General features: G+C 39.1%; 3 protein-coding genes across 9 annotated transcripts; 2 read left to right on the top strand and 1 right to left on the bottom strand.

The window, feature by feature from the left end:
• Positions 1–202: 202 nt before the first annotated feature.
• On the top strand, positions 203–7,144 carry LOC109999113 (endoribonuclease ZC3H12A). Of its 4 annotated transcripts, none has more exons than XM_020654039.3 (6): positions 203–379; positions 1,001–1,416; positions 1,977–2,116; positions 4,712–4,946; positions 5,068–5,174; positions 5,317–7,144. In XM_020654039.3, the coding sequence occupies exons 2-6, from the start codon at positions 1,040–1,042 to the stop codon at positions 6,357–6,359; spliced, it is 1,902 nt and encodes a 633-aa protein (XP_020509695.2). In that variant the 5' UTR covers positions 203–379; positions 1,001–1,039; the 3' UTR covers positions 6,360–7,144. The 4 variants fall into 4 exon arrangements, with proteins under 4 accessions (XP_020509695.2, XP_020509697.2, XP_020509698.2 ...); XM_020654041.3 differs by having other exon boundaries at positions 204–379; positions 1,057–1,416; XM_020654042.3 differs by having other exon boundaries at positions 369–508; positions 1,057–1,416.
• Positions 7,145–7,868: 724 nt separating this feature from the next.
• On the bottom strand, positions 7,869–12,955 carry LOC109999125 (uncharacterized). The gene is made up of 8 exons (XM_065958362.1): positions 12,765–12,955; positions 12,507–12,650; positions 12,298–12,382; positions 10,708–10,892; positions 10,538–10,634; positions 10,303–10,450; positions 8,956–9,192; positions 7,869–8,361 (listed from the first exon to the last, which is right to left on the bottom strand). Exons 2-8 carry the CDS (start codon positions 12,579–12,581, stop codon positions 8,304–8,306), a joined length of 885 nt encoding a protein of 294 aa, XP_065814434.1. The 5' UTR covers positions 12,582–12,650; positions 12,765–12,955; the 3' UTR covers positions 7,869–8,303.
• Positions 12,956–18,244: 5,289 nt separating this feature from the next.
• Positions 18,245–26,597, top strand: LOC114921315 (uncharacterized). 4 transcript variants are annotated; one of them, XM_065958161.1, is made up of 11 exons: positions 18,327–18,397; positions 19,861–19,942; positions 21,141–21,357; positions 21,624–21,893; positions 21,969–22,298; positions 22,420–22,454; positions 22,556–22,651; positions 23,836–23,995; positions 24,114–24,184; positions 24,426–24,521; positions 25,194–26,597. In XM_065958161.1, exons 3-11 carry the CDS (start codon positions 21,279–21,281, stop codon positions 25,443–25,445), a joined length of 1,389 nt encoding a protein of 462 aa, XP_065814233.1. In that variant the 5' UTR covers positions 18,327–18,397; positions 19,861–19,942; positions 21,141–21,278; the 3' UTR covers positions 25,446–26,597. The 4 variants fall into 4 exon arrangements, with proteins under 4 accessions (XP_029137063.2, XP_065814233.1, XP_065814235.1 ...); XM_065958163.1 differs by having other exon boundaries at positions 18,328–18,397; positions 22,164–22,298; positions 25,194–26,596; XM_065958162.1 differs by having other exon boundaries at positions 18,329–18,397; positions 21,987–22,298; positions 25,194–26,596.
• Positions 26,598–27,753: the final 1,156 nt, after the last annotated feature.

The following is a 27,753-nucleotide window of genomic DNA, read 5'->3' as shown; positions in this document are numbered from 1 at the left end:
CCTGGAGGGACAACAACAAAGAAAAAACAGGAGTCACACCCACCAACATAAAAAAAAAAAAAAGAAAGAACAAGCAAAGCAGCGTGGCTGAGTGACAGCCGAAGGAAAAGGGAACACTTATAATCTGATCTCTGATATGCAAATTCTTCAAAGCTCAGCGTGTGTCCGGCAGGCAGGAGGAGGAAGAGAAGGAGGGAAGAAACCTTTTCTCTCTCTCTCTCTCTCTCTCTCTCTCTCTCTCTCTCTCTCCAGGAGGGAGGTGCTTACTCAAGTCGAAACTGTGACAAAGTTACTGTAACCCACTTGGAGACGTGAACAGGAGCTGTGGATGATTTCTGATGACAGATGGACCGAGAAGAGAAAGAGACAGACAGTGAAGGTAAACTGTCGGTGGGATTTGTTTAGGAGGAATGAGCTGTGAACTTACCTGAGCGCGAGCGGCAGAAGCTCCATTTGTAAACATGTACCTGTCACCTGTATCACGAAGGCTACTGTAGATTTAGCTCAGGTGAGATTTAGCCTGTGGCTCAAATATTTTCATACTAACACGTATAGCCTTTCTACAGCCTACCGTGTGAAAAGCAGTGCGTTTCTTCAAGTTGAGTTCAGTTATGTTTATGTTTAGAGGATGACAGTACAGCTGAATAGAGGAGCAAACTTTACTTAAAACAGGCCTAGTAATGGGATAGGCCTACGTTGGTAGACGAATAACTTTTATTTGAATTGTTACTCCTAGTCATAAAACTAATGGAATGACTTTTGACAACAATCCGCAGTTGAAAATGTCAACATGGTTACAAGCTCCAGCTGTACAACTCGTATAGGATAGTGACCTTAAAGTCTGTGGATCTGTTTGAGTATTCAAAGACTACAACAATAGACCTATATGCCAGGGTAAATTTGAAGACATGTGTCTATTACAGTCTTTTTAACAATCTTAAGGCAGCAAAACAGAAACAAAAAGTGAAATTTCATTCTTTGAAATATTATTTTCCCTCAGTCAGTCAGTGAATATCAGCTGCATAGCACCTCTTAAAAGATGCCCATTTGCTCCAGGATGGATCAGGCACTTCCCAGCCGGGGCTCCGGAGCTTCAGACCAACACGAACCAGACAGCGAGGAGCTGCAGCTCCGAGTGGACTTCTTCAGGAAGCTGGGTTACTCTTCAGAGGGGGTGAAGGCTGCTCTGAGAAAGCTGGGCCTGAACACAGACACTAACTCGGTGCTGGGAGAGCTGGTTCAAAGCGGGACCAGCGCCGCTGACAGCGAAGAGCGGAGCACGGGCCAAAGCGACCCTCTGATGCCTCCCAGTTGGGCCCCCGGACCCGGCAGAAACACACCACAAGTCCAGGACTGGAAGACTGCAGATGCAATATTGAGGCCAATTGTTATTGACGGCAGCAATGTTGCAATGAGGTAATTAAAAAAATATTATTGGAAAATGAATTGACAATTTTAGTCCTGAGTCATTGTTATCAAAGCTGCTACTTTTTCTACTCAAAAAGCCATCCCATTACCCGCACAAGAAGCTACACAATAAACACAATAGACAAAACACTCTTTCTGTGCCTGTGAACAGTAAAGCACCTGTTAAAATAACATGTTTTAAGCTGTCATCACTCATTGTCATGTGGATATTCAACTCTGACCCTTAAACATGCATTTTCCTCCTTGGCCGTGTTTAAAAAGGGCGTTCACCACCCTGCCTGTGCATGTTTTTGTAAAGGCCACTGCTACAATATGCAAATTCTAGGCACACACCTCCAAATCTCCACCTCGCATTAGATATCAGGTGTAATACATGAAGTTCAGAGTAAGTTATAGCCCAAGGGAGAACATTCAAAGGCTTGCAGTGTTTGCACAGATCAACTGAATTTTCACCGCTCCCTGTATCATATGTGTATATCATATATGTATTCTAATGACTTAGTAGTGCTTACTTTTTTTAATCCTCTCTCACCTGTCTCTTTATACAGTCATGGCAACAAGGAAGTGTTCTCATGTCGAGGCCTCCAACTGGCGGTTAACTTCTTCCTGGACAGGGGTCATAAAAACATCACTGTGTTTGTTCCCACCTGGCGTAAAGAGCAGCCCCGACCTGATGCACCCATAACAGGTGAGGGTCCAAGAAATGCACAACCAATGAGAGACATGCGTCAGGTTATTTTAGCCGCACCAACCTTTCCCAGTCTTTGCAGAAATTATCTTATCGGCTAAAACATAAGCAATATGAGACCAAGACCTCTTATCAGGTGGTCCACTTGAAACGGCATTGACCTGTTCTTTATTTCCATTTGTCCATTTACCCTTACTATAATAAAAAAAAAGAGTAGGGCTGGAAATCTTCCCTGTCAACTAAATGAATACCTAAAAGCCTTAGCCTACTCTAAAGTTAAGAAAACACTCATTAAACAGTCCAAATTGAGCACAATTTATTTAACATGGCTAAACACTAGCTAGGTCAGTATAAAACGCTATTTAGTTGTTATTTGAAACCTTTAATCATGTTCTTCAATGAGGAAACTGATGGCTATTTAAAATGCTTCTGAAATGTGTAGCTCTTTTCAATGTGCATAACTCTGCAGGTAAATGATGTTGGTTTGCCAAGTGTAGCCAACGTTAGCATAGCTAGCACCACCAGCCTTCAGTTGTCTTTGCAGCTTAACTTCCACATGTCTGTGTTGAATGTGTTCACGCATTGCTCTCGTTGAGTAGTTATATGCAAGTTTAATCTGACACAACACATGCCAAACTTTATTTCCACTTGTAATTCTGGTGCAGACTAGTGAGGGTGATATCGCATATCCCTGAGTCTGACATTCAATGCTGACTCTGACTGGATTCATTTCAGATGTGCATTCAATTTAATGCAAATCCAAGCTATCACCTTCAGTTTATTATAAATCAAGTCTATACAAACACTTCATATCAGGTGAATTACTTTACACCCTACTGTTTTTAATCCAGCTAACTGATAATGATGTTATCAGTTGATGCTCTTTCGGTCTCAGTTCATTGGATGTATACCATTGCTGCCTACTTCTTCTGTGGTTGTGTGTAAGGTGTTCATGATCACATTTTTTCAGCGCCCTGAATATATCCTATCTCATTGCACATTTGCTAAATTGCCAATTCTGTCATTTTTTTATTTCTTAGCTGGGAGCAAAATTGACAGTTCTCCCCAGAAGCAACTGGTACCATCAAAAATAAGTCCATCACAATCCTCAGTGGATTTTACTTTTTTTTTAAATTATTATTATTATTATTATTAAAGGTGCACTATGTAGATTTGGTAGTGAAAATTGGAGTAGTGAAACAATTCTATGCTATATTTTCTGAAATAAAGACACAAACTTTATTCAAAGGGAAAAATGGATCCCTGGAACGCTGTTTGGAGCTAAAAAAGCTACCAGGAGAGTTACGGTTTCACTGGTGCGGGCCCACCATAACTTCTCGCTTAGCATTTTAGCTTCAAAAAGTGTTCCAGGGACCAAATTTTCCCCTGAGGACAGTTTGTGTATAGAGTTATGAACATTAACCACAGAATCTGTACACTTCTCCAACTTTCACATTTCTCTACCAAAACTCCATAGTGCACCTTTAAACAACGATATATATCAGATAATAATTACAGACATGCTTTATTTGTTAACTTTACAAGAGTTGGCAGAGAGCATACTTTGCAAAATGTTGACCTGTTCCTTTAATTCGCCAGGAATCAGTGCTCTATTCCCATAAGTTATCATTTCTCCTTCAGAGCTCCTCTTTTACCATGAAACGTGATACGACTGCTGCTTGAATGTCCTCTATAACTGGAGGTATGCAAAGTCCTGTATACGTAATTCATTCTTGTGAAAGACATGAGATAATATTTCCCTTCTGTCAGATGAAGAAGTACAGAACTGGTGCCAAACCTATGGGGCAATACAGTTAAGATTGTGAAACTGAGGTTTACCCAATTGACCACTGAGTTAGGTTTCAGTATTAAGCTAAGACAGCGTCAAGTGTAGGTATTCAGTGTAATGATGGTGTAACTGATAGTAGTAGAAAACAATAAAGAGCTCCACATTTCTGGCAGCTGAGTCACATGTTTTTGGCTGTATCTGAACAATCTAGATTGATATCATTCCCAGACTTCATAGTCTCTTGGAGAAACAGAAGCTGTCTTTCATTCAGCCTTAGCGTCATGTTTTCATGCTTAACTAACCTCTGACAGCTCCAACAACAAATATATAATGAAGGGTGGAGCGTGGGTTTACAAAGTGATGCATCATTCCTTTTAGTTACTGTGCAACCTGGGTGGAGCTATCCATAGGTTCTATTTTCATTCTGCAAACAAGGAAGTAAAAAAAAAGAAAAGAAAATCAGCCTCCAGTAGATTGTTGGAAAGCCCCACCAGGAAGTGAAGCTGTGGGGTTTTTTTTTCTTCCACACCTAGTTTACTTGAAGTGTGTGGTTAAGTGCTGACAATCATCTACAGGAGGAGATCATCTAGAGCCAGGGGCGAAGTGAGGACAGAGCAGACAAACAGAAGCACTTGAATGGAAAAGTGCTTGTAAGTGTTGAAAGTTGATTTTCAAAGGAACGGCTCTACAACATGTTGTGATAAACAAACACAAACATACTGTATGTCTGTGTCTCTAAACTTAAACACTATGACAAATCACAGTTAAACAACAAAAGTCTTACTCGTGTGTGTTTGCACTTTCAGATCAACACATCCTTGCGGAGCTCGAAAAACGTAAAATAGTGGTCTTCACTCCATCACGGCGTGTTGGCGGTAAGCGAGTGGTTTGCTATGACGACCGCTTTATCGTCAAGTTGGCGTACGAGTCAGAGGGAGTGATCGTATCCAATGACACCTACCGTGACCTCCAAGGAGAACGACCAGAGTGGAAGAGATGCATCGAGGAGAGGCTCCTCATGTATTCCTTCGTCAATGACAAGTAAGCAATCTGTTCTTCTGTTTGAGGCTGTGATTGTGGTGAAGTTGTTGCATAACGTGTCTTAAGGTTGTAATCATGGAAACAACGTTGTAGAGTTCACATCTGTTTCCTTTTTGTCCAGGTTCATGCCCCCAGATGACCCTCTTGGCCGCCATGGCCCCAGTCTTGAAAACTTTCTGAGGACAAAGCCACTGCCTACAGAGCAAAAGAGGCAGCTCTGCCCTTATGGTAAGATATGACTAACACATAGCTCTAGAAGAGGAACCATTCTGCTTTCATTCTGTCAGTGATTTTGGTCGGTGAACTAATGTGGTTTCCCACATGAGATGACCTATAACGTTTGTGTGTGTGTCCATTTTTTTGTTTTCAGACAAAAAGTGCACTTACGGCATCAAATGTAAGTTCTACCATCCTGAGCGAAATAACCAGTCGTACCTGTCCTTGGCTGATCAACTGAGAGAAAAAGCCCAGATTTCTACTGTCAAAGAAGAGAGAAATGCCAGGTCATCACCCAAGCAAGTTCAGGCTGATCCTAAACCTACCAATAATGCCTGTTCCTATCTTCAAGACTCAGAGTTCATAAAAGGGAGAGACCAGCAAAGTTCTTCATATCCCAGTCTGGTTAGTGAAAATGCGCTGCTGTACTGGAAGGACCCTAGAAAGAGTCCAAATCATAAGCCATGTCCGGTAACAGGAAGCCAGTGTCAGAATGACTGGTCAGGGATGCACCAACTGGCCAATCCTTACTACACCAACATCTCTCAGGAGTACCTGGATTCTGGCCTTGGCTCTTTAGAGAGCCAGTATTCGGACTTTTCACATTGCAACAATACCTCCCAAAGGCTCAGGGCCCAGCAGCAGAGTGCCCTCACTGGATCCTGGCATACCTCTGTGCCTTTAGAGAAAAAAAACAGCAGCCAATGCAACAGGTGCTGTTCCCATGTAGGGTCCTCAGCTCTTCAGCAACATCATGGGAACCTGGAGTCAAAGGGTCAAACCAAATACCACACCTACCCTTCTCACATGTTCCAGCATGGTGTACCACACCAGCAAAGCCTCCCAAACCATCACAATTACCATGGGACCCCAAATCATCAGGAAAACTACTGGTCAGATCCATTTCAGGGGCTGCCCCAAGCCAGGTCATCATGTAGCCTGCCGCCCTCGATCCACTTCTCAAACTCCCACAACTCCTGCTGCTCCTACAAAGACCATCAGCACCCATCCTGGGGCCAACAACAAGCTTCTTCTGCTGTGTTTGACCCGCAGAGGTTGGAACTCCGAAAGAATCTGCAAGCCATCTTCAACCCAAATCAGGTGGATGCAGTCATGGAGATGTTTCCACATCTGATGGATGCTGAGAAACTGGCTGCAGAGATCCTCAACCTGAAGGCTCAGAGAGGGATATTCTGATGATTTCTCTGAAAAAATTATGTCTTGAGCCTCCTTGTTTAGTTGGATCTAAAATGATATTTGTGTTGAAACAAAAAGCAAAAAGACACTCTCATAGTATGTACCATTGGTTGGTTCCAAAGCCAATCATTACTCTGTAATATGCCATTATAGAATTGTTATTTGTTTGGCTTGAGCTATATGCATTTGTATGACATTGTCGTCAGTTGTGGCCATGTCATCCATTTTTTGGATGAAAAAAGCCTCTAGACCAGAAGTAATCACTTGGTTAATGGTTTTCTAGAGTTTTGACAGTTGATGCATATTGTGTCAAATTTTGTATATTTTAATCCTTGTCCTAAAATTAGTTCTCAAGCAAACATGATTCTCCGTGTATATAGTATATAAGTTTTACTTTTGCTTTCCCTGTAGTTCTCCTGAACTTTCTGCTGTTCATTGTAAACTCTGAGAGGTGCACTTACATTCCCATCACATGGGATTTAGAGTAAATCCTAACCGAACCAGGAAACTCACAAAAGACTTAGACACAAACCAAGAGTATTATTGATAGTAATTCAGTTTTTGTTTTGTTAAAAATTATCCATACAAACATTATGTAACTCTCTATAAACTTGTTACTGTTCAATGAATGATTATTCAAATGTACCCAGAACTAAGTTCTCATGAACACTGGTAATTTATGGGGTTGTAGAAAATCCCTTGTAAACATACACTGTAAAAAGTCATGTTCAACCTGTAAAGAAGAAAAAGTCACTAAAAATTAAAAAACTTTTAGAAATGTTAAATGTGTGTTAGTTCTACTGATATTTGAGGTCAGTGTTGTGATCTGTCTTGTGAATGTCTTAGTCATATGTCTCCAAAGTTTATCTGGAAATGAGCAACATGACATTTACACTCATTCATTTTTTTTCTGGTAAAACTGGGGCAAGCCCAAGGGTGTAAAAGACATTTTTACCCTCCATCTCATGTTGCAAGCACAAACATTTTTTTCTGGGGAGGGGAAAGGTCAGTCTGTGCACGTGTCTGTGTGCTGTTGTTTGGAATTCATGGCTTATCATTTTGTACAGATATCTGGAGTCCATAAGATGACCTAAGTGAGTCCTGACTTATCTTCTAGCGCCACCATTAGCTTTGCTCTAGAATTCAGTGATCCATAATAAATACAACCATGGTATTATAGAAGAGCTATTCTGGTTGGTGAATAGCAAATTACCTGAAAAACTAACAACACTGCCATCAGCTCCCAATGTTGGAAACGTCTATCATGGTGCTATAAAACATGTTTTGGTTCGACCTGTTTTTTTATTCCCATGGTTATCATCATAAGTTTTTTTTTGCTTTTTTTTTTTACCAAGGCTGACCGTGTGCTGGAAATTAAGCATTTCCCTTAGTCTAAGACATGTTAGCTTGTTTTGGGAGCAGACTTACGTATATACCATCTAAGTTGACAAAAGAACATCAGATAGTTTCTGCATCTCTTACATAAGATCCCACTTGAAGCAAAGGAACTGATTTTTTATTGTATTTTATTGTGATTATCAGATAAGTCATATGTTGGGAGCCCCTGAAGGCCAAGGTTAGAAAAAATGTAAAAGCCATTTTTCAATCCATTACCACAGTTTGTAAATCTGTGCACATAGATTTTGGGTAACCTCTCAGAACCCATACCCAGGGTGTTTTTCAACAGTGCACACAGCTTTGCAAACTTCAGTCATGAATTTACAAGCTGTGGGCACAGATTTGGTGTGGAACTGATTTACAAACAGCTTTTTATTTTTTCTTATCTTAGCCTTCATGGGCTCAGTACAAATGGCATACATAACTTTGTATGTACAGTATGTCAATACAAAGATGTGTTGCATTACAATAAGGTAACTGTAACTCATGTTTTACACTCAGTTTTCTGGTGCAACCAGTTGCCAAGCTCGGTTGTCTGTCATTCTGTTATTCCCAGGCCATCAGTAGTTTGTGGAATGGTACAAATGCCCCATAACCAGGTTTGCTGCAAAGGGAAGAAACAGAAAAAGCAAACGTTAAAAAAGTGGTCGTGTTTGGAGTTGGCTTTCAAATCAAATCTTCTGAGATGTAATGAGCTAAACTCTTAACGGAAACTCAACAAAAAGCTTTTGTATTTTTTACGGTCAAACCATTTGAAGGCTGCATTAGTTCTGTGTTCATGGAGAATCCTGTTTTTTTTTCTACAGGAAGTCAGATCTGTCATTGCTGCAGGCAAATGAGTTCACACCTCAAGTGCACACACACACACCACTTCTTAAAAGCTGTAGCCTGTCAAGTTTACCTCAACCTGTGTTTTGCATATTTCACCTCAATCACTAAGTGCACAGGATTTGCGTAGGTATGTCTGGAGGCATAGTTATAGGGACTGTGATGTAATGTGTTCATTCTCAAAGTGACTTGTATGTAATGGTATGTTTTTAACCCAGGCACTGGAAGTCATACTTTTTTTTAAACAGATGAGCCTGGACAGACCTCATTCAGACACTGTATAGTAATATCTTAAAATTCAGCTTCTGTCTAATGAGCTCAGGGTTACATGTGGCTTCTATTCACACAGTAAGAAAATGAGATCAGTCACCATTCAAAGTAGCAGTGCCCCCTGTGGCTGCCGTCATTCATTCCGTGATGAGCTGTCTGCAGCTCCACCCCAAGGTGGAGATCTGCCTCCCCCTGCAGGTGGCCCAGGAAACGGATAGTTCCTGTGCTGATCCTTCCATTTGGCAGCATGATCCTGACACGGTGACCCAACTCCAGGTCCATGGGGGAGTGTGGTACAAAAACCCGGTGAGGCGGTTTCGATGCCCTCCATGATCTACTGGAGGAAGAGAAAAGATTCAGTCAGTTACGATAGAAAGATAGAGAAGATGACAGTACATTTTATAGAGCTTTAATCAGAATCAGAATCAGAAATACTTTATTAATCCCAGGGGGAAATTTGTTAGTTGCTCATAACACCAAAAATCAGTAGGAATTATAGATAAGTTTACAATATAAAATAAAAATAGAAATAACAATATAATAAACAAGAAGTACCAAGTGAGAGCAATAATAAAAGTGGTAATAATGATAATAAGCTATGTTCAAGCAGGTAATTGCAAGTATAAACAATATTTATAAATATAAATATACACTGATGCATTAACAGTGTAGATATTACACAGTTCATGTATAGATATTGACCAGTTTTCAGCAGAATGCAGATTTAATTGGCTGCTTTTAAAATATAAGTGACGATACATGATATGTTGAAGATTTAAAACATCTGAAGGGAAATAAGAATGAAATAAGATGTCTTAAAAAATCTTTAACCTGTGCAGTGTAGTTTGACATATTTGGCGTATTTATGTTTTCCGATGGAGATTTGGATCAAGAACGTCACTGCACTTTTACAACTTTCCAGTGTGGCCTGGCCCTCTCTGAAAGGTTATACAGTAGGTAACATGCACTGCTCTGTGTGTGTTTCAGTACTAGACGGTCTAGTACCGAAACCTTGCTAATAAATGTTTGATTACAAGTTAGACAGTGTGCAGGAGTTTACTTTTAAGTTTGTCTTGTGAAATGGCTGCGCAAAGGTGTTTTATATTTCTCTATCTAAGGTAGCAAAATCCAACTAGGTAGCAAGACTTATTACATTTCAGATCCCATGTGTCCGCACAAATCAGTAGACGTAGGTTTTTCTTACCAGTTGTTGTACTAGCTCTTGTAAGTCAATTTTTTGTCTTGCTCCTTGGTTTTTTGTTCATAATAAACATCTAAGATAAAACATGATCAGGGAGCTTTGGTGGAGCAAGACTAACGTTTTCTCATGTTTCCTGTCCTTATGCTAAGCTAACGATCTTTGCGATGTAGTTTGTATTTGCTTTACTGATACAAGAATGGTTTCCTCGTACGATTCCCTTGCAAACCTTTCCTTCAAGGGCTGTACCTGGCGCCAGAAGACGAGGAGGAGGCAGGTCTGGAGCTCATCGTTGAATATGTGGAGAAGTGGCTGCCTGTCAAACTGCTGGCGTACGTGAGGCCTCTCGTTGACAAATCAGATCCTCTGCGCTGGTACGTAATTCTTGGGAGATTCCCTGTTCATCGGAGAGTCGTTAGTACATGTCATTATTTAATTCAGCAGCATTGTTCAGTTAAAAACTGTAGTTTTTTGCGTCATTTACTTGGACACTCCTGATATACTTCGCCATTGTCCACTCCTGACCCCCCCTGATCGTCAAAACTGCCCACTTTCACCAACACTCCACCCTGAGAGGCCACCTTAGGAAAAAGCCATCAGTTATTCACTGTATACACACAACTTTGTCTCTCACTAACACATTTGAAAGCACACCTGATTGTGTAGCTCTTCCTGTTTTCTCTGCAGATAAGCAAACCTCCTTTCCCATGATGCTCTCTCACAGGCAAACCTGGTCTTGAGCGACAGTATCTCCTTCTCGGTTTTGGTGAGCCGTTTATGAAGGGCTGTAGTGCGGTCGGGACTTCCTGGTATGGATATAATCCCTTTACTCCCAGGACCTGACAAAGAAAGACAAATGAGGTAATCACATCGTATCTCTGCTTACACGTGCTGGGATGGAACAGCAGATAGAGCAGATAGACCTTTGGCTCCATAAACAAGATAAGATTACACAGATTGTTGTTGGTTTACATTCAAACCTGATACTTGTGATAAATAGACTTTCTTTTAAAGTATTATGCGAGGCAGGTGTCCATGATCAGGAATTTATGGATGGCATGGATGCACCTCATCAGGCGTTATCCTGTTTATAACACCATTACTGGTTTAAGATCAAAATTAACTTTATTGTCCCACAAAGTGAGAAATTTGTATTTGGCTTTTCACCCATGCTGATGCTATAAAAAGACAACCTTCCACATTATATATGAAAAAAATAAGACCATTACAAAGTGTGTTTCATATGATTTTTGCGATTGAATATAGGGATTTTAAAAGGTTGTAACTGTTTCTCTGGTAAATTCTGAGGGTTTGACAAAAATCTGAGATTGTCACTATTATCCAATAAGGCATGTGATTCCCCAAACCTTTTTCTTTTTTTTTCTCCCAAATAATTTCAAGCCCTCCCAAAACACATCAACATAGAACAATATACACTAAACACACCGTCAGTCACAATCTAATCCTTGCTAATAAATTCAGATATTTTTAGAATTTATTTCAAACAATGGCTGCAAAAATTACAGAGGAGCAACTTCAGTGTGTGACAACAAACGGATCAAACTTACGAGCAGCTTTAAAAGAGGAAGCAATTCAAATTGATACTGAAACGTGGAGCTGCCAAATTTGTGACATCTGGTGCAGATTCATTTTCAGCTATTAGTTTACCTGGAAGTCACAAAATTGGCCATGCTTTGCAGGCAGAGAAAAATGGAGTGCATTATTTTTGTAAAGCCTTTAACAGTTTATCAGTTTCTCTCTCTCATCAGCTTCATCCTAATCATCAAAGTTGTCATATTCTCCAAACAATCTAAAGAAATATTAAAGCCTCTAATCTTCTTTATGAGACATTTGCTTGTAAAAAGTTGCATAAATTGTAGAGAGGCTTTTGCTACAAGCTAATACGTACCATTTAGAATGGTGAACAGACAGTTTAACTGGAACGACCTCATTGGTATCCAATTGTCAGGATTTAATTGAAACCTTACAGCCAATCAGAGTTGAGTATTTGCCCTGACCATAGTATAATTTATAATAACAGGTCATTTTTAGGGTAATTGAATTGTCATCTTTTTTTGATGTCCCCACAAAACCAAAAGGACAAAAGCACATTTGAGGCTCATGAAGGTAGGACACACAAGCCTGTCTAAACACATTTAATCCAATTAAATAAAGTCGTATTAGCTGCATGCTTGTAGAGGTTTTACTGGGTAATGTTTATCACTGACTTTTTATCATCCTTACCCACAAGCTTTCTCGGCCGTCGGCTCGCTCCCTCAGTAATGAATTGTTGCCTTGGCAAGAATTTGATTGCATTATATGGACAGACCTGCAATGCAAATAAACATGGCGTACATTCACCATGAATAAAACAACCCTCAGAAAAAGCTTTACATGGATGAGTTACCAGAATTTAAATACAAATGATGAAATGTCCCAAAGCATACACTCACCCACAGGTACCTGCAGGTGCACAGGAGCCCCTTGAATGTCCATGTGAACACACTCCAGAGGATGTATGCCGTCATGTTGAAGCATGTTCACCTCACATTGTGGTATGTCTTAATGTCAGCATATAAAGGAGTGAATGGTTGTAGCTGAAAATATATTAGATGGAAACGCTGGAGTGGATTGTTGACCAAAGAAAAGGATGCTGCCACATATAAAAAGACAGATTTAAGAAATCTATGGAAACAAGGATGAAAGCTTACTATTAGAGAATGTGCAGAAGGAGGTGAACACTGACATTCACCAGGAGCTCAGATGAAGGATGGGAGGAGGCGATCCAAGGTCTTAAGGAAATGATAACTTCCATTTCGGCCCGATTGGTCCATGTCCTAGTCCATAGTGAATGCTAACGTGGTGCACAGGGCTCACCTGTTGCTATGCATCAAGGTCTGAGTGAACACTGCAGCTGACGAATGCTGGGTTGGTAAATCTCATCTAATCTTCTTATCGTGTATTAACACAGTTCAGGTACGTCCAGGCTACTTAATTTGGTCTACTGAGCCTTATCTATAAACAATGTGAATACGATTCCACATAGAGTTCGACTGTTAGCCTTGTTAAAGGAAGGAGGTTTCAGTGTCAGTATCCATCTGTCTGTCTGTCCTGGGACACATTGAGCTGAAGTAACACACAAATGTAAGGCTGAAGATGTGCTTCTATAAACATGTGTTTTGAAACAGTGATAACAAGACTTCAGTGTAGACTCTGAATTCTACCCAACTAACTCTTTACTGATCTTAAGAACCGATTGTGATGCAATTTTTTTTATACTATCCTCAAATGCCTAATGTCCTTAGAATGTATTTAACTTAATGTTATTTAAGCCGGCCATCATGTTCCATGATATATTGACTTTTAACATTTATTTAAGTCTTTTTAATATTTCTTTCCATCAAACTTTGGTAAATAAACATATCATACATTGATTCAAAACTATTTAGACTGTCGAAACATTAACAAAATATTCCATTCTGTATGTTTTATTAAGATTTGTTTTTCTTTTTGGGGGGGTGGGATTTGTTTTCATTTGTTAAGCAACATTATTGAGGAATTTGGTTTACTGCAGTTTGGCTGCAGTATTTGCTAGTGTAAACAAGGGAAATATACTGCAACAAGAGGACACAGTTTACTGATGCAACATTCAGTCTTATTTTCCTCCTTGTTCATCAACCAAGCTCGACTCTGCTCCCACCTCAGTGAGATTGTTTTATTTTATTTAAACAGACTGATTCTTTTCCTTGCCCCGTCTCTGAGTGCAACTGCAGTGCACCTCTTGGACAACTTGCATTGGTTGACAAGCAGAGATTGGATGGCTTTTCAACACTGAAAATGCAGCAAGTAGTAGTACAAGAACAATCTTATTCCCAAAACTGACTCTGAAGAGGCCAATATTTCAGTTTATGTTGATTTTGGCGCCCCCTGCGGACAAAGTAGCACATCTCTTTGCTCCTCTTGCTCTGGACATATATAAGCGTCATAAGAATAGAAAATCCTTAATTCTTTTAACAGTCAGAATTGTAATTTGCCATTAATCTTTGCTGTGGAAAATGTAAAACAGAAAAAATACATTTTAAAAAAGACTGTTTCTTCAGTGCGCTGTAACTCACTTTTTCTGACACCTTCCCTGCAGCAGCATTAAAAGGCATGTAGAATGATGTACAGAAAGTTTCGATCTTGGCACTTATGGTCTTGGTTGCTTTAGCATCAATCTAAATTTCAGTCTGTTTTATAAGCAGTCTCAAAACTTCTCACTGGAGCTTTAAACAATCATAGCCAGATTGGTTAACTTTTTTAGAGGGGAATCTTTGACAATTTTCAGTTTGATGGCTTCAAATAATTTAAATGTTTTCTTCATTTTTAGAGCAGTAACTGTCATGATTTGGTATTATTTAGTTTTGTATTTTTAGTGTTTAGTGTTTCTCTATGTTCTAGTGGGTTTGGTTCATTCTTGAGTTCTGTGTGTCTTCAGTGTTTCATGTATTTATTTTGTAGTTGTCCTCAGTGTTTCTTGTGTCCATTCATTCCTCTCAGTGTTTCTTGTGTCCATTCCTTCCTCTGTGTGTTTCCCTCCATTGTGATTGCCCTCATTGTCTTCACCTGTGTTATTAGTCTCATCTGTGTTTAATTACCCCATATCTATTTAGTCTCTGTGTTTCTTCGCTTTTGTGTGAGTTCATTGTATGTGTTTGTCGGTGTCAGTTGTTGGTTTATCTGTGGCTCCTTGTTTTCTCCTGTTTGGATTTTTGGAAGTGAGTTTTTGTTTGATTAAATATTTTTGTTGATTCTGCATCTGGGTCCTCCTCTTGGTTTTCCCAATCTGTGACAGTAACAAGCTGTGATGGAGGACTCCATTTGTTTTCTTATTCTCCAAAGGACCTCTTTCGTTGGTTTAGTATTTACAAGACAAAACATTCAGCTGATGCAAATGATTTCATTCCAAGTCTTACAGAATGTTTCTTATGATGTGGTTTTTCACATTATTGAGAAGATCCGATGAGCTGAAACAAAGGCGTACACACACTTAGGACTCTGGACTGTCTGTAACAAACATCGATTGTACTGTTTTGAATACACAAAGTTCTGAGATTTAAATCAACTTTTGTCTTGATTGAACTGATTGTGAAGAAACTTGTTTACTTCACCTTCCTATGTTAGTTGCTGGCCACAGACAGGATTACTAAGGACATTTTTTTTTTTATCTTTCAATCATTGTATCACCCAGGAGAACAAGTTTGAAAAACATAAGTCTTTAGTTTCAAAGTAAAGCTGAGAATTTAAGTGAAACGTGAGCCTATACAGGAACCATTAAATGGGTGTGGAAATTCAGCCTTTACATGTGTAGTTTCTGTCCAGGCTTTGCTGTATATATCTGATGTCTGCAATCAGTCTCAAGACCTCACACAAATATACAAACAGACAATCAAACAGTCATAAAGAATTCAAGCTTCAGGTAATGAAAAGGATGTCTCTGTTATGTGCACTTTATAGTCTCTTATTTGTGATGTGAAAACATGTTTTCATTGTTTTGGACTCATAGACAAGAGTGTCAGTGTAAGGGACTTTTTGAAATGCAAATGATGAGACTATAAACATGAAGATACTTCTGCAATCTCATGCATACTCTAGTTTGGTAAACACACATTACTTACAGTGTACAGTAGTAGTTTGATTTTCTAATATTATCGGTTTATTCCATCTATTCTGTGATGCACCTGTGCGTAACTGATTTCTGTAACATACATTTCCTCGCCAAAGGAAAATCAGAAGGTTCCTCTATAACCTGTCTCGTATTGTGACCATGAATTTCATCAACATGTACAAGCTTAGAATACTGACTTCAAGGTTTAGTTCATTATGAATACGTGTGTCTGTATGCACATGTATAGCTTGAAATGTTTCTACAAAACTTGGACATTTTACCCTGTCTTTAAATAATACTTAAATGTGTGTGTTGAAAGAGTTCATTTAAAAAAAAAAAGCAACTTCACACCCATCAGAAGATGCAGAGATTCTGTGAGCCCTTAACTGCCAACCATTCACACACACATGTATATGAAGAGATTACAGTATTTCTTTAACTTTTAAGACACGTGATTGATAAGAAACATGTATACCTGTGTTCAGCTCCACTGGCTGCCTAAAGAAAACGAGACAAAAATAGACAGGGCATCTCTGTGCTAAATATAAGGCATGAATATGTGATGAAAACCAGAAATGTGACCCAAGGGGATCTTTCTCAGAAAAGAGGACCAATGGATCACCCTCAATGCAATCAATGTCACATCTGGATCTGTAAAAAAAAATCAGAGGAAAGTCGAGACATGCACAGCACACTCTGCTCCCTGTCGGGGTTTTTTTTTTTCACTTTTGCTTAAAAAAATAATTTAAACCAAAAAAAAAAAAAAAAAAGGAAGGTTGCATAGTCGGTAAGTAACTGGCTACACACTTGGCGAATTTAGAAAATGTTGCTGACCACTACAACAGGACGGTTTCAACTGATTTTTAACCTAATCCTCCTAATGCACAGATGATACGGCCAGACCGCGAGACCACACACATGCCGTTTGTAGTAAAGAGTTCACAGTGGCGATTCCACTGACACGAGATCCCACAGGACCTTGATCAAAAGCTTAGTAAATAAAATGTGTTTTATGAATGATTTAGTACTGAGTTACTACCCAGTATGAGGCCCCACTTGGTTCTCTATTAAGTTTTATCATACTCTATAGAATTGGACGACAAGTAACTCACTATCTACCCATTAATGACTGGTTAACTATGAGTTAGTTCCTCATTCTTTCCCCAGTTATTATGCAAAAGTCGAGCCAAAAATCATGTAGTGTGTAACCAGCCTAAGTAGGTGTTAATATGAAATGTCCTCTTTGTGTTATTGTAATATCTCTTCACAAGTGAGGAAGCAGAAACAGTTGATAAGGACTTACAAGGAGATTGTCCCCGTCTGTTAAACTGGGAAAGGGTTTTCTTCATAACCGGTATTCAGCACTAATAACTCTTTTAACACTCAGTTTGGTTAAAGGACACAATTGACATTTTTTAAAACTCTGATTAAAGCTCTCAGCTGCTTTTTGATTTTGTTTTACACCTGATATAATATTCACCCCTCCAGGGAAAGCAAAGATGTCCAGACGAGAAGACCAAGTCTTATATAGTACATATACTTTACACCATTATTATGTATTATCCTAACATGTAGAGCTTACATTGTGTCTTTAGAGAGTTCAACAAGTCAGTAAAATATCTCATTGTAGGCACTGTTTAAAGCCATGGTTGATTTACCAGGATTATAATTTTAGAAACTAACGTTTAATTTGTGTTTACTGGCAAAACTTAAAATGAGCCATATCCAGCAGATAAACTGTGTTTCATTTTATTTCTAGGCAGCTTGGACAGAAAGAAAAAAAAAAAGGAAGGACTTCTGTCACCTGAATTGTGCAAGTGCCTTTTGTGTTGTGCCCAAGAATTCTACGTTCTTTTTGGCCACAAAGAGCTAATTGTAGTCTTTCGGGGGCTTTATGGCCAGCAGCGAGAGGGGGTCTGATTTCACATTGTGCTGAACAGAAACCAGGAGTTTCCCTATACAATCAGCCCCCACAGCGCACTGAAATCTCAACCTGAGCTCTTATAGGCCAGCGAAGGCTTAATCCACTGAGCTATTTTAGTAAACCTGTGATTGCTGGGTGCACAGTTTGAGTTTGCTTTCATCAAAGCGACACAAGTCGTGAGTTTTAACGTAATACATTCTTTTACACAGAGTTTATGCACATTTGCATGGTATTTAAGAATATGTGGATAGCTCTGGGTCAAAAAGGTTAGAATTTTATTCATTATTTTATCTGGCATAGTTTTACAAACTTTAGGAGTTCTTGAACATTCAGTACACTTTTACTGAATTACTGTGCTCATGATAACCATGTTATTTGATCATCTCTTTTGGGTTGACCAGATTCAGGTCCAAATCACATTTCTTACCAGTAAAAATGGGATATTCATAAAAACTAATAGTTCTCAGCATTGATGAAATGCTCTGATTTTTCCTCTCTAAACCCATTTTTCTGAAAATGATTGTCACAGGAGTTCTGCAGCATCTTTTAGACGCACCCAGCAACAGCAGCTTTTAGCCTCCTCCTCCTCCTCCTCTCACTGGTAAAGCGGAGCAGGTGAGAGTTTCCACTTATTAGGTTGTCACTACAGGGCTGTGGGTAGGAGGCGGATGGGGGGAGGTGACAGCGAGCACTAGAGAAAGGGGACGCCAGACAGAGAGAGCTCATTCACTTCAACCACAGCTGACTAAAAAGCCCAACGAAGAGCCGCACAGGTAAGTGGACTTTAGTCGAAACATTGCTGATTTCAAACGTTTGATTTTGATAGCAGGATGTAAATTCAGCTAAATGGAGATTCAATATTATTGCACGGAGAATCAGAGGAAGATGTCGGTCATTAACAGAGGTACTATTGTAGGCTGGATGATATGGCAGATAAAGGCTTTGGTATCTGTTATAGGTCTCTGACTGTCGTTCATCACTAACAGATGTTTTAGTGAATGTTGAAATTGGCCTAATCAAAAGTAAAGCCAAGTATTTCTTCTATTTTCAAACAGGCTGATCATTCTTCTTATTTCTCTTTAAAGATATAACTTAGAACTGAGCTCTTTTTCAGTCAGAAGTCAGACTCAGGGTGGTCCTATGTTGGCTGATTACACATTTATTCCCAAAACATAACTCTCGTATCATATCCACAAAACATAGACACCGTGTATTCATATCAAATTGATTTTAAAAGATCAATAGACAATAACTTTTCTTAAATTTCTACCTTTTTCACACCTGGTGTTGTTGTCAAGGGTTCTGTGTCATATCATGTCACAAGTCCTGTAATTAAATCTTGAGCATGACTCATCAGTTCCACATGATGCAAAATGTTCATAGAGAGTTTAGGTAACAGGCTCGACAGGAACATGTGCAGTTTGCACTACGATGATTTCACACTTTTTTTTTTATGTTATTGTCCATTGAATTAAATATTCTCTATGGAATCCATTTTTTCCAAAGAAACTCTGCATTTTGACCTGGAACCCAAAATGGCTACTGTTGTCACTCAGTTTCCAGGGTGTAGAGCCCAAAGGACCCCGGGCTGGGATCCAAGGGAGAGGGGGAAAAACAACCTGTGCTGCTCAGCGGTCCTCCCAAGGGGACTGAACGAGGAACAAACACTTTTTAATTGAGAGCGCTGATAGACCCTCAGCACACAGAGACACTAGTCATATAATCCTAGGTCACTTCAGAGGACTTATTTTAGTACGAGTGACCTCACTAGGGAGTGACCATTGCTGGAAATTTGCTTATCCTGCTTTAGAAAGTTTTCACAAAGAGTAAAAAAAAAAAAATCCAAAGAAGGGTCGAATTTCATCTTTAAAGCTAAAATGTGTCAACCTTCTGTAGTGAGTGAGTCATCCAAACAATTATGAGATCAGTTTCACCAGAACAGTTGGAGAATTGTTAAAAAGAGGAGACCTCAAATGACTCTCACAGATCACAGGAACTGCCAGGCGTGTTACAATGAGTGGGCACAGCTGTAATTCAGGGACCAGTTCTGAAACTGTTCTGAATTGTGCCCGCAGCAACTTCCATCACAAAGGTATTTTGTCACCACTTAAATGCACGGAGATATTTCTCTCTGGGTCTATTTAATGTTTGTTGGTATTACAAACAGAGCATCTGTCTGCAGTCTAATTAACAGTGACTGTGTTTGACTCTTGTCTTTCCCTCTTGTCATTTTTAGAAATTGTCTCAGGCTGGAAAAAGAGCTCCCTCTGTTTCTGCTAATGTGATGATGGCCTCCACCTCTTTGATAAAAGAAATCGGTATGACTGTTTTTGTTCATTTGAAATCACTTTCCATCTTTTTTTTTCCTCCATCGCCTGCCAATCCAACCCAACAGTATTTCTATTGCGTCTCTAAGATTAACAGTATATACAGCATATTTCCTTCTTTTTGCCAAAAAGCTCCAGCAACACTTGTAGTATGAAGATCAACTTTATTAACAAATTAGACCGACGCGTTTTGGCTTGCCTGGGACCACATTGAAAAAAAGGTTTTAATTGGAATAACAACTGGAGGGTGGACTGACTGGCAAAATATGTCATATGTACAAAGTAGACAGAGGTTATAGTTAACTGTTATAGTAAAACATTAAGACAAATTTGGGTCTGTTTAAGCACAGTCAGATTTATATATTGGGAATTTGCTGTTCTCTTTTGCAGGATGACTTTGCTATTGCTTCAGGTCTCTCTCAAACACATTTAAACAGGCCAGTTGGCTGTTGTAGGGTTGAAACCAGAAATCACCTGTTTTATTTTTCACCCAGTGATTAACATTTTTATTCAACATATATCAGCCTGTATATTTTAACAATGTAGGTCACAGTGCACAGTGGAAACTTTCATAAAGTGCAGTACATAACAAGTGAGTAATAAATGAAAGCAGAACCATTGACACTCTGGGACTTCATTGTCAGTGTCCCAAAAGTAAAGATGAAATACTGGAGCTCTCTCATGAATACATGAGTCACAAACGTTGGCATTGATACTGGGCTGCACATGGGCTTCACTGGCCTGCAAGAGAAAAGGTGAGGGATCATCAAAGATTTAAGCGCTCATTGTGTTTGGAGAATTTAATATCTGTCACAGAATTCATGATAATCCAATAGCTAGGCATTCAGAAATGTAAACATCATTGTGATGCTAGAGACTCAGACTCAGACAACTTTATTTATCTTAAAGGCCGATTTGGTATGTTGGTCTTCCCAGACCTAGATACATTTACAAATAAACATCAGGCAGGCGTGTAAGAGAAATAAATCAGTATTAAAGGCTGCAACCAGGCAAAGTGCAGTGTCTCACAATAAGTCTTCATACTACAAGCACAGCTGGAATTTCTTCTTCTTCTTGACTTTCTGAGAATCTTGGGATAACCAAACTTAACTTGCATTGTCTGAAACCTTGAGTGCAAAATTCAATGGCAAATAATCCAATATTCGATATATATCATTGTCTTTATCAGGCTGACCATCATTGCAATCTCTGACTGGAGCCATGCCACTAGTGTGGCTGAAGATAAGAATATTGGTCTACCTGTTCACTCAGAAGCAACACATTGCAGTTTTAATTTGAAGACCTTTAGCTAAGACACAAAAATGGCATGGTTGCATTAGAGGAAGAGAAAATTGTTGAAGTCGGTTGGCTTTATCCTGGGAGAAACATGGATTTCTGTTCAAAATGTAATGGCAATTCATTCATAATCTGTAAAGTGTTTGTATTAGACTCCAAATTCCCTCATAAGCGACACACTGGTACTTGAGTATAATCTAAAAGTAACATTTATCAGGAAATGATTCCATTAATTATTTTTATGTTAACCAATGCAAGGCAGATGGCATTCCCTTATTTACTAAGAAATACCCAATTTGGTTAAAATTAAATGTAATGAAATTCCCATTTTTGGGTTTCATAATACATGTTCCTCTTGTGTTTCCCACAATGCCAGGCTGCAATGGTATTCTGCGCCTCCTCATTTTTGGAATACTTCTTCCATCAGTATTAGTATCAGGCCAATCTTCCACCGTTATGATGTCCACTTCTTCCACTGGTGCCTCCACCGCCATGCCTTCCACCACTATGACCTCTGGAGACACGACCTCTGGAGGCACAACCTCAAAGCCTGCCCCGTCTGCTATGATGTCCACCACCACCAGCCCCGCAGCTACATCCTCAGGAAGCCAAACAGCCTCGACCAATCAGCCTACCAACTCTGGAGGTACAAAAATGATCACCACCACCCAGTCCGCTCAAACCACAAGCACCTCCAGAGACTCACAATCTACCAACACAGTCTCTATTTCCTCTGTAGGCTCAGCATCCACCTCCATCCAGTCTCCCACCACCACCGCCTCCTCAACAGGCTCAGCATCCACCACACAGTCCCTCCCAAGCCAAACTTCTTCTGCCAATTCTGCATCATCATCACCTGTCACCTCTAGTTCAATCAGTGCTACTAATTCAGGAACCGATTCTGCCTCCTCTACAGCTGGTTCAATGACCATGGCCCAGTCCAGCACTACCATGATGGCGTCAGGCTGGACCAGTTCAACCAACTCTATGACTTCAGGCTCTGGATCCTCAAACACAATGATGCCCACCAGTCAGCCATCAACCTCCATTGGTATGGTTTGGTTCAACAAATAAAAACATGTTTCAGCTTACTTTTTAGACTTTTTGTCCCCCATGAAAATAAAATAAAATGATTTTCTTCTTTGGGCTTTCCTTCTGTCTTTCTGCTGCAGGTGGCACATCTGGTACGAATTCTTCAATGGGCATGGCAAGTCTACCTTATTAGATGGAAGAATATTTCTTTGCATTTACCATTCCATTCTCTTGTTTTCTCTTGTGCAATCTTTTGAAATCTCTCTTCAAACACAGATCAACTGCCCCTCATTCGCCTGTAACTATTCAGACTGCTACTCCATGTACATGAGTCAGAACACCACTTCATGCACTCCTGGTTACTGCTGCGAGGTGAGAGAAGGCAAATGACTACAGCAAAACCTTTTGAACCAACTCAACGTTTTAATGTTTTACTCCTAAAATCTATAATATATGTGCAAAACTGTATTACATGGTAACATCTCAGAGCCAATGGATTTAGTCCTAATAAGATTCAGCTCAGGGGAGTGAAGTTGAAGCTGCACTTGGCCAAAAATAATCGCCGGCTCATCGGTGCCAGACTGTTTTTTCATGCTTAACTCAATGTTTATAGTCCAGCTAGTAAGTAGAATTTTGAGAGGCTACACCTGAAATCAAGTAAGAGACCACTTCTACCATATCATTGTTAGTTACACTTCCACGCTAGTAGGCTATAATAATAATAATAATAATAATAAATTAGATTTATATAGCGCTTTTCTAAATACTCAAAGACGCAATGTTTTCCCTGTTTGCTACACGGCCGATTGGTCCCTCTCCCATCCCTTTTCCTCTGGAACCAGAGCCCGCAGACATTAACAAATGTTAACCACTCATGTCAAAACCTCTGACGCCAAAAATCTTGACCCAGTCCAATAGATTCTAAATTCATATGCAATCTGTGTATTGTTCATATACATACATTAGCATGTTACAGATACACAGACTAATAACCAAATGTTGTAGTGTGTTAGTGATCTATATGATTGGTATTTGCAAGTAGGCCTTACTATCCTTATATATCAGACTTTTGATGTCTGCTTGTATGGAAAGCTCTTTGAACATGTATAAAACGCTCAAAAGTGTTTCTGTAGATTAATCTTGTTGTGTAGTGCAATGTCTTGTGATGAGGTCATTTACAGTTTGAAGGATTGAAGTTTTTATTTTATTATTGTGTCATACTTAAATGCCCCGCATGGACTTAGATGACACCATGAGTTAAAACCTTCCAGGATCAGAGTGCATAGTAGGTCTATTCATTGTCTGGCAACAAAAAGAAAGACAAACCCTAATTAAACAAAATATCTTGTCTTTCTTTTCCAAGCTTTTAAGACAAAATTAGCAAGCACATTAGCATACATCAAACTTAAATAGCCATTCCGGTTTTTGCACATCTGCCCACGCCAATATTTCAGGTTTTTGACAAACTATTTCATGAAACAATAATTCTCTTAAATCATCACATTTTGTACAATGCAATTACATTTATTCGTATGTGTCTTTCTGCGAATGATCAGCTGATAAGGCAGACGGACATGTACTACACTGTCGGCTGCAGCGCCTCCTGCTCTTACAGCTGCTTCAACTCCTCGCAGACTAACTGTACTGTGAGCTGCTGCAACTCCACAGGCTGTCTCAATGGCACTTTTGCATCCATGATGATGACCACAACCCCAGGTGAACAGACTCCTCTTACAAATCTTTTCACAGCTCTCGTAACTGTTTATAGAAATGCACATTTAGTCTTCGGTTTGCACGTTTTTCGACATTTGACTTTTCTGTTGTTTGACTTCAGCAATGACAACCACACAGAAGGCAACACCAATGGTTACGACCACAGCCAGGCCCCAAACAACAGCAAACAAAGTAAGGATGAAAAGATGCATGTGTGAGTCTGTGCTGGCTTTTGTCTAACTGCTGCTGTCAATCTCCATTAATTGTATCTATTCTGTATACAATGTTGACTTTGAACCATTTCTCAGTGGTCACGATAACCTTCAAATGATTTGATATTGTGATGGAATAATAATTTGCCTATGTGTAAGTCAGCTCTGATGTAAGTTACATGTCATCCTTCCTTTGTGTGTGTGTGTTTTTTTTTCTTCAGGGAAACAAATGCAGTCAGGGTAAATGCACAGGTACAGACTGCTACAAAACTTTCAAAAACCTACAAACGTGCTCCTCTTCAGAGCCACACTGTCAGGTGAGAACTGCTGTAAACAAAATATGAAAACTTAACAAAAATGTCATGTACATTTCGGCTGACAACACAATACAGTTCTAACAACATTAATATCAACATATACGAATGATTAAAATGTATAAACCTTTGGAGACCAGGTGCACTTTTTTATATACCTGCTTTCTTTTTCATTGTTCATTACATCTACGCAGTCATTAACCCCCATGCATGGTCACTTTTTGTATCAGAACACTCTGAGCCATAAGTCAGACTAATAATTTGTCATTTTAGCAAAGTGTAAAGCTACCACAAATTGGAAATAAATTGAAAGTTTGCACAAGCAGCAGATTCTATACATTTCTAGTTGTAACTCCCTATTCTAAAACACTATTCTGTGACATACATGGGTTTTTAGTCCTACTCATTTGTTTTTATTGATTTATGAAAGTTGTCTCACTTTTTTAAAATCAAAAACATTTATTTTGACTCCTGTCATTGATGAGCAAAAAAAAAAGACCCAATTCTGTACTTTCACTAAGGTTTCTTAACTTGTTCTCTGCACTTTATTATTTAAAAAGCATAAGAATAGCCTGACTGAGAAAGGCTTCCTACAACATGGAATATCATATTTAGCTTTTACTAACCACTTGCAGGTCGGTAACTGTTCTATCTCACTCACTGTTGCTTTTGCAGCTGAAAAAGGAGACTGTGGGTACCTCGCTACAGTGGACCGCAGGTTGCACCACCAACTGTTCAGCCCAAACCCCATGCAAGACCTCCACAACACCTCCTTGTCACCTGGAGTGCTGCAATGCCACGATGACCCCCTGCCTCATGTTGAACGGCACGCTGAATGTCCCCAACTTTGCCACAAGAGGGCCTCATCTAAACACAGAATTGATTGCTTCCTTGCTTTGCCTGCTCGCCCTCACTTTGCTGCTTTAAGTGAATGAGTTGACGCTTGCTCAGCAGCTGTGTGGGTCATTAGGTAAACAGAGCTTTGTGTAACTCAGTCTATCCGGGAAAATAAAAGCTTTTTCAGTGCAGAGGATTAACACTACTTCATTTACAACCATTTATCTCACTGTCCTTCAAATATGATATTATTGTATATATAAGGGAATATGGCGAATCGTCTTTTAGAATGTTGATTTAGGTTCTCGATTTTTTTTTACTTCCCAAAACATTTTGATATTTGGTTCAAGGACCAGTAAAAAAAAATGGCTTTGAACAGTATTTATAAATGAAATCAACATAGAAGTTAAAACAAGCCAGAGGCAACTCAGTCTTTACACCACATCATATTTAGGGAGACTATAACAGTCGTAATTAAAAGAGTCACAATCTAAAGAATCGTTTTATATTGCTTAACAACTTGTAATTTGTTCTAGCCATGACCTTGCCCATTGCTTTGATTGAATTCTGAAAGAAAGCCAAACACTGTTTCAGTGCCTTGCCGTTTTGAACAGATTTGTACACTCTTTTCTTTTTTGATGGGTGAGTGAGCCTAAACAACACATTTATATTATCAAAATGTCTCCATAGAATGACCTTTCTTAAAGCCATTGTGAGAGTGACGCCGATGTGACTCTATATGCACTTTATGAAACACAAACGTTGAGCTGTTACAGGGTGTTATGAAGGTTTGCTGTAGCATTTCTGTAGATGCAGTCAGAATTACATGTGCAATTTAATACATTTAACGACAAATATTTTTTTGTGAATTGTGATTTGGTTGCAGGTCTATATTGTGTGGTTTACAAAGTGCGTTTTAATGTATAATAGTGTCGTGTAAATGTTGAATGAAATCAGATTTGTTACAAGCTGTTCTAGTTTTGTGTACTGTATGAATACAATGAGTGTCTTTAAATGAAATACAGCTAATAAAAATATATAAGTATGAAGGGTAGGGATTTTATCGAGTCATATATTTATATTAGAGTTGGGATAGAAAGTGGTCATGAGGAGAGAATATTTCTAAAGGCCTAGCAAATGTTTCTATAATCTTCAGCTAACTGAACTAAGTGAATAAGTCAGTTCTTCCTCATATTTTCAAGACTTTTTAGGAAGGGAAATAAACACATGGACTCAACTCTACTCAAGATTTATTTAACATGAGTATTTTAAAATGTACTTTGTCTTAAATTCACAACATTTTACGGGGGGAAATACAATTTTTAACTCTACTGCATTCATTTCATTGGCAGTAGCAGACCATTTAAAAAATAGAAAATGACTTAACATAAGATAAGGTTATTTGATATCAATACATCGTGGCTAAACCAGTTGTTCCCTAATTGTTTGGCTTTGTGACCCCTTGTGAAAAAAGCCTTCCGTATTTCAGATGTATACCACCAAGAGAAATTTTATCCTTGAAACATTACAGAGTTAAAACATCTATAATTTTTTACACAAAAACCCCCATGGAAAATTACACCAAGGTTGACAAAAGAACATGATGATGACTTTAAATGTTTATGTCACATTGTCGTACTTTCTCATGCCTATTCATAACTATTACAGATTCATTTTGGGGTCCTTTTGAGAGGCCCTCTAAAGGGTCATTTCCAGCTGTACGGTCCAAATTAGCTTAACTACTCTCAGAAAAAAATGCAATGTGTTCACTGATTTATTAATATTGACAATTTAACGTCATTATAGGATAATAGATTAACTACATGCGACACAAGAACTTTAACTCAAACCTTTAAGGTAAGCTATATTTGGCTATTGGCAGCCTCTTAGTATATGTGGTTCTACTTTAGTGTGCGGCTTTTACTTTTGACAGACCTTTTTTTAACTGCTCTAAAAAAAAGCATATTATCATTAGCCTGTATAAATAAATAAAAAACTCCCAAATCTCCTCGTCAAATCTGGCCTCAACAGAAATGGTAGGGCCAGAGGTGCTGCTTGTCCCTAGGCAAGGCAGGCAACTGCTTGGGGCCCCAGGTCATAGGGGGACCCCAAGGGCTGACAAACTTTCAGCCACAGAATCGAGGAGCAAAATGTGTGCGCAATGACAGTAGGAAACCTCCCTAAGGGGGCCCCATCTGACGGCACACACTCTAGTTGTGCTGCTAAGCATTGCATGCATTATCTCTGGGAAAACCAAAGTTTGTTTATGAAAATTGAGGTTTTTAATGGGTTTTTTTATATCAATATTTAGAAAATATATCTTTTTTCACATTTCACACTTTTTAATCAGAGTCAGATTATTTGTCACATACTGTAATGGTAATGAATGCTGGTTGGA

This window comes from Labrus bergylta, chromosome 8, assembly GCF_963930695.1.
Source record: "Labrus bergylta chromosome 8, fLabBer1.1, whole genome shotgun sequence".
Classification (NCBI taxonomy): domain Eukaryota; kingdom Metazoa; phylum Chordata; class Actinopteri; order Labriformes; family Labridae; genus Labrus; species Labrus bergylta.
This window is presented reverse-complemented; position numbering and strand designations above follow the sequence as displayed.

What these genes read in the sequence shown, in the direction of transcription:
- LOC109999113 (XM_020654039.3), top strand. Translation starts at nt 1,040, where the DNA reads ATGCCCATTTGCTCCAGGATGGATCAGGCACTTCCCAGCCGGGGCTCC. An exon ending in ACCTGATGCACCCATAACAG is followed by an intron (nt 2,117 to 4,711) that starts GTGAGGGTCCAA and finishes TTGCACTTTCAG; the next exon opens with ATCAACACATCCTTGCGGAG. An exon ending in TATTCCTTCGTCAATGACAA is followed by an intron (nt 4,947 to 5,067) that starts GTAAGCAATCTG and finishes CTTTTTGTCCAG; the next exon opens with GTTCATGCCCCCAGATGACC.
- LOC109999125 (XM_065958362.1), bottom strand. Translation starts at nt 12,581, where the DNA reads ATGACGGCATACATCCTCTGGAGTGTGTTCACATGGACATTCAAGGGG. An exon ending in ACGGCCGAGAAAGCTTGTGG is followed by an intron (nt 10,893 to 12,297) that starts GTAAGGATGATA and finishes TTTCTTTGTCAG; the next exon opens with GTCCTGGGAGTAAAGGGATT. An exon ending in AGGAAGAGCTACACAATCAG is followed by an intron (nt 10,635 to 10,707) that starts GTGTGCTTTCAA and finishes CTTTTTCCTAAG; the next exon opens with GTGGCCTCTCAGGGTGGAGT.
- LOC114921315 (XM_065958161.1), top strand. Translation starts at nt 21,279, where the DNA reads ATGGTTGCATTAGAGGAAGAGAAAATTGTTGAAGTCGGTTGGCTTTAT. An exon ending in CTCCTGGTTACTGCTGCGAG is followed by an intron (nt 22,652 to 23,835) that starts GTGAGAGAAGGC and finishes GCGAATGATCAG; the next exon opens with CTGATAAGGCAGACGGACAT. An exon ending in GATGATGACCACAACCCCAG is followed by an intron (nt 23,996 to 24,113) that starts GTGAACAGACTC and finishes GTTTGACTTCAG; the next exon opens with CAATGACAACCACACAGAAG.